The sequence below is a fragment of the Melopsittacus undulatus genome, chromosome 2 (genome assembly GCF_012275295.1).
Source record: "Melopsittacus undulatus isolate bMelUnd1 chromosome 2, bMelUnd1.mat.Z, whole genome shotgun sequence".
NCBI lineage: Eukaryota > Metazoa > Chordata > Aves > Psittaciformes > Psittaculidae > Melopsittacus > Melopsittacus undulatus.
The window spans coordinates 103,272,270-103,283,303 of record NC_047528.1 but is presented as its reverse complement, the minus strand read 5'-3'; the positions used below and the strand labels follow the sequence as shown (position 1 = coordinate 103,283,303).

The 11,034-nt window shown below is 42.4% G+C and overlaps 2 protein-coding genes across 5 annotated transcripts; one reads left to right on the top strand and one right to left on the bottom strand.

Moving 5' to 3' along the window:
• Window positions 1–5,338: 5,338 nt before the first annotated feature.
• TRMT10C (tRNA methyltransferase 10C, mitochondrial RNase P subunit) lies at window positions 5,339–7,970 on the bottom strand. 3 transcript variants are annotated; one of them, XM_031051398.2, is made up of 2 exons: window positions 7,929–7,970; window positions 5,339–6,783 (listed from the first exon to the last, which is right to left on the bottom strand). In XM_031051398.2, the coding sequence occupies exon 2, from the start codon at window positions 6,750–6,752 to the stop codon at window positions 5,514–5,516; it is 1,239 nt and encodes a 412-aa protein (XP_030907258.2). In that variant the 5' UTR covers window positions 6,753–6,783; window positions 7,929–7,970; the 3' UTR covers window positions 5,339–5,513. The 3 variants fall into 3 exon arrangements, with proteins under 3 accessions (XP_030907258.2, XP_005151813.2, XP_030907259.2); XM_005151756.4 differs by having other exon boundaries at window positions 7,711–7,956; XM_031051399.2 differs by having other exon boundaries at window positions 7,808–7,956.
• Window positions 7,971–7,978: 8 nt separating this feature from the next.
• On the top strand, window positions 7,979–10,470 carry TXNL4B (thioredoxin like 4B). Of its 2 annotated transcripts, none has more exons than XM_005151581.3 (4): window positions 7,979–8,076; window positions 8,394–8,555; window positions 8,900–9,051; window positions 9,492–10,470. In XM_005151581.3, exons 2-4 carry the CDS (start codon window positions 8,424–8,426, stop codon window positions 9,655–9,657), a joined length of 450 nt encoding a protein of 149 aa, XP_005151638.1. In that variant the 5' UTR covers window positions 7,979–8,076; window positions 8,394–8,423; the 3' UTR covers window positions 9,658–10,470. The 2 variants fall into 2 exon arrangements, with proteins under 2 accessions (XP_005151638.1, XP_030907260.1); XM_031051400.2 differs by having other exon boundaries at window positions 7,980–8,076; window positions 8,391–8,555.
• The last annotated feature ends 564 nt before the right edge of the window (window positions 10,471–11,034 follow it).

Genomic DNA, 11,034 nt, shown 5'->3' with positions numbered 1-11,034 from the left:
GAACCTCTGGAGGATGCAGATTCCTGGTTCACCAATGGCAGCAGCTTTGTTAACGAGGGTAAATGACAAGCAAGATACACCATAACTACAACTTCAAGGTAATAGAAGCTAAATTATTACCCTCTAACACCTCAGCACAAAACACAGAAATAATAGCCCTGACTCGAGCCTTGGAGCTGGCAAAGGACAAACAGATAAACATACAGACTGATTCCAAATATGCCTTTGGTATAGTTCATGCACATGGAGCAATTTGGAAAGAACAAGGACTTTTAAATACCCAGGGAAGACAAATTAAACATGCAATGGAAATTCTATGATTGTTAGAAGCTGTACAATTACCTAATGAAGTGGCTATCATACGTTAGAAAGGACATCAAAAAGGTAACTCTGATCAAGAGACTGGAAATAATTTGGCTGATTGTGAGGCTAAACAGGCAGCACAAACAGAAGGAGTTGAGGTGATGTCCTTAATTTCTGTCAGTAAACTGGTAATTGAGCAAAATAAACCTAGGCACTCTAAAGAAGATATGAAACTAACTGAAGACTTAGAAGGACAGGAAAATGAAAAGGATTGGATAAAAATACCTGATGGGCAAGTAGTGATCCTCTATAACCAATTATGGAAGTTTATACAAGAAGAACATAACAAAACTCATTGGGGAAGTAATGCCTTGTATAAACAATTAAACAGATCATAGGCAGAAATTTCTGTACCATAGTGCAATTAGTGACAAAACAATGTCAACTATGTCTGAAATATAATCTTAAGATTGAAAATAGGAATCAGGTAGGGACAATTGGAAAAGGGAATTATCCAGGACAACAGTGGCAAAGTTTTTTCTGAATTACCTAGAAAAGGAGGTTATTGATATTTTTTGGTATTGATAGATACTTTTTCAGGGTTGCCAGAAGCATTCCCTTGCAGGGCAAATAATTCAAAACAAGTGATTAAGGTGCTATTAAATTAAATAATGTCTCATTTTGGGGGTACCAGCAACTATTTCCTCTGACCGTGGTACACATTTCAGTGCAAAATTACTACAAGAAATCAGCAAGAAACTGGAAATGGATTGGCAATTACATGTTCCATATAGGCCTCAGACCAGTGAGCAAGTGGAAAAAATGAATCACTTGATTAAACAACAACTTGGAAAGATTTGTCAAGAGACTAAGTTATATTGGTATCAAGCATTACCATTGGCCTTATTAAGAATCAGAACAAAACCTCAGTCAAAGGAAGGAATTAGCCCATTTGAGATTCTATATGGAAGGCAATACCAATTGCAGTTTAAAGGGGAGAGCCTTCAAGAAGTAGGAGAAGGATACCTTCAACAGTTCTTAGTAAACTTAGGAAAACAGTTAGAAAAATAAACGGCAGAGTGTTAGGGACCGGGGCAGAGGTTTAGGTTATCCTATCCATCCTTTTAAGACAGGAAATTGGGTTTATATTAAGAACTTTACAGGTAATCCTCTTAAGGAAAAGCAGAACAGACCATATCAGGTGCTGCTGATCACTTTCACTGCAACCAAGATAAAAGAATAACCTGCTTGGACACATTACTCAAGAATTAAGAAGGAGCCAGAATCAGAAAAACACCAGAACTGAGAAAAAGTATGGTGCATCGAGTGTTCAGGACCCACACATGAGACTACATCTGTCATAATTTGGACTTGTATAATAATAGGTGTAGAAGCATGGAATCAAAATCTGTATCTGAGATTGATACAAAGTGTTACTAGTGTCTTAAAAGAGAATGATTGTTGGATCTGTAGTCAGCTACCTAAATCAGGAGAGAGACTGGGTATTCCTTTAATTGGCCTCCCTATCCCCTTTAAGACAAATTGGAATAGACTGTGGCAATATCCTGTTTATACCAGCAAAAGCCATACAAATTTATAGGTTTTAAGGATTCAAGCCTTGAATATGTCAGAAGTTAAATGTGACCACAAGGCAACATGTCAGTAGAAATTACCTGTATTGCAGCTGGGCAATGCAACTTCAGCTTTGAAAACCTTTAAGTGGTTATTGGAATGTTCCTGAAGGAAAAGGGTGGTATTGGTTATGTGGAGAAAATGCCTAAAAGGCTTTGCTTCCTAACTGGAAAAGAACACGCACACTAGGAGTAGTGATTCCCAACTTTACAGTAATTGACATTCATCCCTCTAGAACCTGGGTTTGTAGTATGAATAAAAGAATCAAATGAGGATATAATCCCATAGCAGAGCAAAACACTGCTTTCCTTTTTTTTTTTTTTTGTTAGATGGCTTATTCCATGTGTAGGTGTTAGTGAATTAGAGAAAGTGATTGTAAACATCTCAGCTGCAATTGAGGAAATGGAAAATTGAACTGCTGATGCTATTCTAGCATTACAAGAATAGCCAGCCTGTCTAAAGTAGCACTCCAAAATCGAGTGGCATTAGGTATGTCGTGGTTTAAACTAAATCTGCACAGTTCCCCCTTTGTTTCCCCTCCCCCCCCTCACCTTCCCACTCCCGGAGGGATGGGAAGGAGAGCCAGAGGAATACAACTCCCACGGATTGAGGTAAAATCAGTCCAGCAATCAAGGTATAACAGAAATCACTACCGGTACCAATAACAAAACAATGTTAGAGGAGACAAACAGGGAGAGAGAATACGATACCACACACCGACACGAGCCCAGCCCGGAAGAGAGAGAGCTTCCCCCCTCCCCTCCTGGCCAGCTTCCAGTTCCCTCTCCGAGCCCAGCCTGGAGGAGAGAGCTAACCCCTCCCCTCCTGGCCAGCTTCCAGTCCCCTCCCCGAGCAGGACGTGCTGTGGTATGGAATACCTCCCCGACTAGCCCAGACCAGGCGCCCTATCTCTCCCTCCTCCCTGGCAGAGCATGAGCTACTGCTGAACCCATGACAGTACACCGTTAGCATCTCCATGAGGAATTTGTTCTGTAATCAATGAAAATATTTCATAAAGTGGCACAGGATGACACCTCGTGGAGATTTGAGGAAATCTGGGAAAAATTAACATCATGGGTACCCAGTCTCTCCTGGTTGAGACAGTTGTCTTTAACTGTATTAGTAATAATAGGAATGGGTTTGATTACATGTATCATGGTCCAGAGTGTTCCTTTTGGTGTTGCAAACAATCAGTAATGTACTAAGAGAACAGTTAAACATCAGATAGAAACTGGAGAATATTTTAGAAAAACTCTAGAACATAATGGAATGATTTAAGAAACTTTTCCAGAAGAATTTGCAAAGGAATAGAAAAAAGGGGTATTGAAATAGAGAAATGTAGGCTGAAATATAATCTATTATAAATAAGTTAGCTCTGCTTAGTAATCATCCGTGTATAAGATAAGTGACCGTAGTTGACGTAGTTCTAGGACCTTGTAACCTTTTAAAAATTTTATGGTAAGCAAAACAGAACATGTAGATAAAGATTATCTGAAACTAGCAGATGTTCAGGATGAGTTGTAACTGAATTAACTGTTAAGTATTAGGACAGGGAGAAATCATTCAATTATGTCAGTGGTGTTACTAAACTAATAAAGCTGGCATAAGCATTTATCTACTGTGTATGCTTCAAAGGCTGGCAGGACAAAAGTTCAAGGAACAGCCAAGTGATGAAGATTGTTCGAAGAAGTAAACAACCCCAAAAGACCACTACATTTTTGTGTGCATGCGGGAGAAACTTCCTAGAAGAATGATGTAATACATAAGTAATCTCATGAATATGGAGGTATATAATGAATATGTATGCTTAGTGACTATATAAGGACAGATTGCTAAGCACTTTCGGCAGAGACAAGCTAGGAGGAGCAATCCCCTATGTCTTCTGGTGCTGCAATAAAGAATACCTGCTTGTTAACTTAAGCTCTGTTGGTAAGTTCCTGGAGATATCTCTGTTTCAGTATTTTAACTGTATATAGAGACATATGGACAGGGCCACAGGGTTCTCAGTATAAGGCAGGCGTGCAACCAGAGGGCCAGATGTCTTCTCCCAAACCAATACCAGCCTTCCTCCTCTCAATAAGGCCTGATAACAGCATGAGCTGCAGTGAGCGATGGTGGCTTTTTCCTCCTCCCCAAAGCACTAATCTGTTCACAGATCAGGAGTGGCTGTAGATATGGAGAAACAGCAAGTAACAGAAGGCACGCTCTAGCAGCACGCCTCCGTGTTGTCTCTTCTTCCTGAGGAAAATAGGCTGCCGGAGAAAGGCGGCTGGTCCTTGTACCCAGGGTTCTGCAGGGAGTGGGGAGGCTGCCCTCAGCAGCACCTGAAGCACTACCTCGGGGTGTAGCTTTGCATACTACCCAACCACATACAGCTCAAAGTGGGTCTTTCTCCAAGCCAGGGGCTCTCTATGTCTAGAGGGCCCTGAGCTTAGCAGGTGGTGATGAGCAATACTGGGGTAGCACGTCCTCTGCCTTCCACCCCCTCCTCACAACCCTGTGTAGCAAGAGGTGAGACAGGGAGTGGATCACAACCAACCTCTTGTATATTTCAGGTCTACTCTTTAAAACTGCTCTCCTACTTCTTAGATTTTCCAGATAATCCCCATCACCTGCTATCATTAACTTCAAGCATCAGGGCAGTCAGACTAATTAAAAAAATATTTAAGCACCCATAAAAAAAACCCCTCTGTATTCTACAGACAGCACAAACAACTGTATTGAACAGTGTGCCCATTGTAGCTCTGCATTCTGAATGCAGATCTTCACAGAGACATCCATCAACACATTTTCTGCTATAAGGAATACTAAAAGGCTCTCTACTTCTCTATGTATTTCCTAATAAGACTGTTTATCATCTCATAAGCTCAGTGCTTTGGGAAATCTGTATTACATGGACTGAAAACAGGCACTCAGGGATAAAAGTCTTACACAAAAGTATGTCCTTTTTTTTTTTTTTATTTGCGTAGGGTCAAGATATTTGACTAACTCCCCCTCACCAGGGACTTCATTCGTGCCAGACAGAACCCCCAGAAACCAGCTGTTCAATTCCCAAACTCATGCTAGGTTTCAGTTGTTTTAGTTCAGCTGTCAAAAGTGAATTCATCTGCACACCAAAAGAGGCTTCAGGAAGTAATGGAGAAAGATGTCTTCTCTTTTGTCTTCATCAGCCTTTCAGAATCAGGTTAACCTGTGAGTAGCCTCCATCCACTGCAAACCCAGACCACCAAGACATCCTCGGAAGAGCCACCTTCTGATTCACCCTTGTCCCAGCACGGTCCAACTGAACAGACTGATTGATATTCCTTGTACAGAGCAGTTTTTTAGAACAGATCATGTAATTTCTCTTACAGAATTTCAAATGTGAATACATTTAAACAGCTGGAATACCAAGGTAATTAAAAAAAAAAAAAAGCCTAACTACAGTGCTTTCAAACTTAACCAAAGGCATGTTTAGAGATAAAAGAGCTTAATAGAGTTTCAGAAGTTCTGAGAAATCAGAGCATTCAAGGGCACAGTTTGCCTGTTAAAAAACCAAACAATCAACAAAAATAATTCTCTTTTCCATCATTCTACTTCTATGTTTGCTTCTTAGAGTAGTTCTTTGCAAATTGCTCTCGTACTTCTTCCTGCCTCTTTCCAAGTTTAAGAGTGTTGATCAGGCTTAAGGTTTTTTTCAGTTCATGTACAGGCTTGTTTACAAAGCCGCAGTATTTCCTTTTTGGAACAAATTCGAGAGCCTTCTTCCAGTCTCCAGTGTCTTTCAAGGTTAATAAAATGTGCATCATTTGATCCAGTGTGAGATTTTTCGCACCAGTGTTCCAGAGCAAGTACTTCTCTAACGGAAGGGCTGCAGTCTCCAGCCCCAGTCGCTTTGCTCGTGCCAAAGAGACCCCTGTTTTTATGTTCCTGTCAACCATTGACCCCACAATATAGATTTTATTGTGATCAAATGTTTTCATTACTTTGGGAGAATCAGCAGTCAGATAGATAAGCTTTTCCTTTGGAAAGACTTCTGTGTAGCACTGGTCTGTCACAGTGATAAGCAGTTTGTCCCATGCCCCCCTGTAATGCTTGATAAATTCCTTATGATAGAGGCTATTGTCTTTGAAGTTACAGAAGTGAATGTGGAACGGATCGGTAGACCTTCGATTGGTACTTTCACTCAGTACTATCTGTCTCACTGTGTTTGTCACTTCTCGGAGAGACATATCTTTTTCAAAGGACATGTCAAATACAAGTGGCTGGCCAAAGACCATCGACTGTGCAGCCCTCCAATTGCATACTTTGTCCATAGAGTTGGCCCACAAACATATGAATGAATTCTTTTTGGTCACACCAGTTTCTGAAGCTTGCTCTTGTGCTTCCAGCCTCCTTTCCCTTTTCTCTTCCATCTTTCTTTTGTCATTTTTCTTGTGAAGTTCTTTGAGATGCAAATATCTTAAATATTTCTTTTGGGCTGACTTGGAAGTACATTCGATAAAGGTTTTCAGTTGTTCTTCAGTGATATTTTCTGGAACTGATTTGCCAGCTAGTCTCCACATCTCCAGCGTTTCACGTGCAGCAGCCAAAGTGGCAGGCTCCTTACACTCAGAGACCGTCTCATTGACTTCTTGCAACCCAGATTTCATGACCTTCTTCCACGCATCTAAATCTAGTTTTTCTGAGGGACTACATGAATTGTCCTGCTTCATGCAAAGTGATAAATTCAGAGTTCTACTGAGTGGAAACAAATCCTTTTTCACCCCATGTTGTGCAGCAAACGGGAGGACAGAACTTCTTACAATTTTTTTCAGAAGCATATTGGCAGACTGCATACTTAGACATGTGCTGTGTTCAAATGCTCATCTGCAAAACAGGAGAAAAATCTTGTCAGAAATCAGAAAAAGCACCACCACACACAGATCTTCATCATTAGTAAGAGTGACAGACAGCAACTTCTTGCAGAATACCAGAAATTCCTACTTCCACTATTACTTTTCTACCATTTTCTACATAAAAATAGCATCTGTAGTACTGCTGCAAACATAGTCAACTCTACTGCTTTTAACAGCAACACTTACTGCAATTCAAAATGTGGTCAAACAACCTTTAAGTACTATCTGAGATCTATTTAAATAATCTGTATCATCTGACAAATAAACTTAACGCTTTGCAATGAAAATGCTGCATGGAGACCAAAAATATATTTATACAGGTCAGAGGTGCTAGCCTAATTTACCCGAACTATGAAAATAGACAAGGTGCTTCATTTTGTAACATTTTCTGGAAAAATCCTGTCTCACAGAAGATCACATTTTAGCTTCTACCACTGTATTTTGGAAAAGCTTTATTTGCAAACTTTTGCTAAGGTTTTTCCTCTTCTTTGCTTTTCCACAGTGCAGGTCACTGACACTACCAACACTACTGACACTGAAGGCACTTGTACGTCCTGTGAGACCCTTGTTCCCGGCTCCCTCAGCAGTGCAGGCATTCACACCGCACTATGAGCCAAATCAGACCTATCTGCGGGACAGTTAACCAGGAGGTGGAGAATAAACAACGGTAACAACTTCTAAACCAGCCCACACCTGAACCGAACCGCGACAGGCTTGGCGACACCTCCAAGCACCGCGTATGCACCACAGCACTCCCCGGCGCGCCCCGCTCCCCATGCTGCGCCCGCAGACCTGACCCGCGCCCGCCAGGGAGAGCTGGGCTGGGCAGCACGGCACAACAGGTCAGGGAAGCGAAGGAGCACTCCCAAGTTCACCCGCGGAGCGCAGACCGGGATACCTCAAGCACCCAGGCCTGCGGGTCTCTCGCCCTTAACCCTCGGTGGCGAGAAACATGTGGCGAGAGAGGCCTCCTTCTCCAGCGGCTGCGCCCGCACCTCCCAGAGCTGCAGCCGCGCTCCAGCCGCCTGGCGTCCCTCTCATCCCGCGTGGGAAGGAAGGGAGAGAGGGAAGGAAGGAAAGGAAGAGGCTATAGGACGCGGCTAACGACGGCTTTACAGCAGCACCGATCACTCCGCCATGTCGTGCTCACCTCAAGAGGAGGAACCTACGCATGCGCAGGGAGGGCCCAGTTCTCCGCGCATTGTCGCCCGGGTGCGGAGCTGTGCTGCTGACTGCCCTCGGCGTTCCGCTGCTGCACGCTAAGGTTCCGGCTCTCTCTCCTCTTCCTCACAGCGCGGGGTCCTGCGGAGTACATTGAGCCCGTGGGCAGTTCCAGGCTGGCGGGGAAGGACTACACAGGGGCCCAGCGGGGAGCCTTCGGGACCTGGTGTTGGGTGGGGTGTAGGGCCGGCGCCAGCCGCCATGCTGGGCTGGGACGTGAAGCGAACGTGAGCCCGAGGGGTTGTCAGCCCGGTGTGGTGGTCAGGAATTTCTCTTTTAAAAATAGCATAGAAAAGTTTCACTTATTTTTGTTGGGTTTTTTGTTTGTTTTGCGTTTGGATTTTTTTCCCTTTCAAGTAGGATTTTCGGTTGTAGCCGTGCCCTGTCGGGATGAGTTTTGTGCTGCCCAAATTGACCTGTAAGAGGGAAGTGGATCAGGCAATAAAAATCGTGGCTGAGAAGGTTTTGGTTCTCCGGTTTGGAAGAGATAACGATGCTGTCTGTCTGCAGCTCGATGATATTGTAAGAGATGTTTTTTTCTTTTTTTCAACTCTACTAGTTCTTTAGAACATTACTGTTGCATACAAGTGACTGTGAAATGTTTCTTATGGCTAATACGGCATCTCATTAAAATTTTCATAACAAATCTAATATGAAGTAATACTGTATTCATAAAGCTATTTGAAAATTAAGAAAACATTAATGTTATTGTAGCAGGTGTACAAAGTTCATGAAATAGGTAAGGTATGATACTCTAGCCCTGATTAAGCTGGTAAGACGTAAGAGAAATGGGCTTTGTAAAGCTTGCCACCCTTTTCCTCTTGTATCTCATTCTGTCTGTCATCGAATTTTCTCACTCTTTTCAGCTTGCAAAGACAGCTCATGACCTAAGTAAAATGGCAGTGATTTACCTGGTGGATGTGAACAAGGTTCCAGTGTACACCCAGTATTTTGACATCAGTTATATTCCATCTACTGTATTTTTCTTCAATGGACAACACATGAAGGTTGATTATGGGTATGTTACCCTACCAGGCATTATCTACTATAACTTTCAGAATTATTAGTCTTTGTCCATATTACGGTGTAAGGGGAAGGTAACGTTTGAAAACTGTAATGTTGTTATATTAGCATCTGCACTGAGAATTCTGTAGGAAGCCAGAACGATGTGTTTTCAAATTTCAAATGCTGGTGCCTTAAGTAGATGCCAGCTGTGAAACATGTCTGACTGTAAAATATAGTATGGTTAAAGACTTCGGCATGACACTGCACCATTTTGGACTTCAGTGGTGACAGTATACTCCTGATTTGGCTGTGCCATTAACAGTGCTGTTCATTCTTTCAGAATGACCACATCTGAGCCCCTGATGCCACTGTACATCTTTTCTTGTTGTTAGGTGTTTTTCCTTTGAACACTTTAGCATTACAATTATACCTTTATCTTATGCTTACATTTAGGTCTCCAGATCATACCAAATTCGTAGGAAGCTTCAAAACAAAGCAAGACTTTATAGATCTGATTGAAGTGATTTACCGCGGTGCAATGCGTGGAAAGCTCATTGTGAGAAGTCCCATTGATCCTAAAAACATTCCTAAATATGACCTTCTCTACCAAGGAATTTAACAGGTTAATCTGAGATAAAGAATTCTGGAAATAGTGAATGTGTTAGAACCCATTTTTTCTTCAAGCCTGTTTAGCCACCTCTGGCACTGTGGGACAGTTCGAGTATTTATGTTAACGGATCATATTGGTCTCGTTCGGAAGACAGACATTCTGTCACCTCATAATTCTCTTGTGAATAAAGCTGTGTGTTCATGCTTACAACTCACACAAGTGACTATTCTTTGAGTTGCATGCTGGCTAGCACCTACAAAACAGGCAGATTGTATGCATCCTCAGTGATGGCATCTGCAGTACAGCTTTAAGTGACCTAAGCCACCACATAGTCTATTAATTATCTAGTTAGTGCATTTTCAATCAGATACAGTAACAGTAAACTTATCTTTATTGAAAAGCTATGCTTGTTCTCAAGAACATTCAGCTGACTGCCTTTTCAATGGAATTTTACACTTTTACCCATTACTGGACAATGGGACAGGAGCTTTTTCAAACAGGATTAGAGGTGACTGAAATCTGAAATGGATATAAACACAAAAGAGAAATTTACACACTCTTTTCTCCTATACCAAGTCTTACTGTTCAACATTTTGGAGTTTTTGGCTGAGAACTGAAGGTGTAGGATAAGGTTTTTGTCATCTATCAGAGATCTTTTTCAGCCACTGAGTACTTTCAGTTCCCATAGGATTAAACTGGAAATTCAGAATAACCATTTTGTTTACATTCACTTTAAAGATTATTTGACCTTCTGTTTGTATAAATTGCAAACCTGGAGTATGGACACTTAGAAACTGTCTCTTATTTCCCACCTCTGTATAAAATTAAACAGCTGAGGGAAAACAGCAATGTCCTTCTTTTGTATCAGCTTGGTAATAGCAGGTTGCTAGTGTTGTTTTCCTGTAGCACCTCATGCCAAGTAATCTCACTGGTTTAATTGGCTTTTTTTTTTTTAGTTGGTGGTAGTATTTGGTTCCCTGATGTATTGTTCAACTTACTAGAAATGTTTCAAGGAGGAAGGTGGATGTTCAGGCTCTTGAGAGATTTTAAACACTATGGAGGGGAGTAGCTTGAGAGAGGACGCCTGTAACACCGGAGCGGAGCCGGGGGAGATCAGCGTCCAGGAGCCTCACCACAGAGAGACAAGAGCCACTGAGGAGGTAGCCTCAAGTCCTCGACAGGACTTGCCCAAGAGCTCAGCTACTGCGAGGAGGTGACTCACTGGGGGTGGAGACAGGAGGAGTGGCACCAACTGTGAGTGCTTTAAAATCTACCCAGGGAGTGCGGTGAACAGAGCGGGCAAACAGAGGGGGTCGAGGCAGTTTGCACGGCAGTTCGCGCGGGCAGGCGAGCGGGATGGTGAGCACTCGCTGTACAACCAGGGTC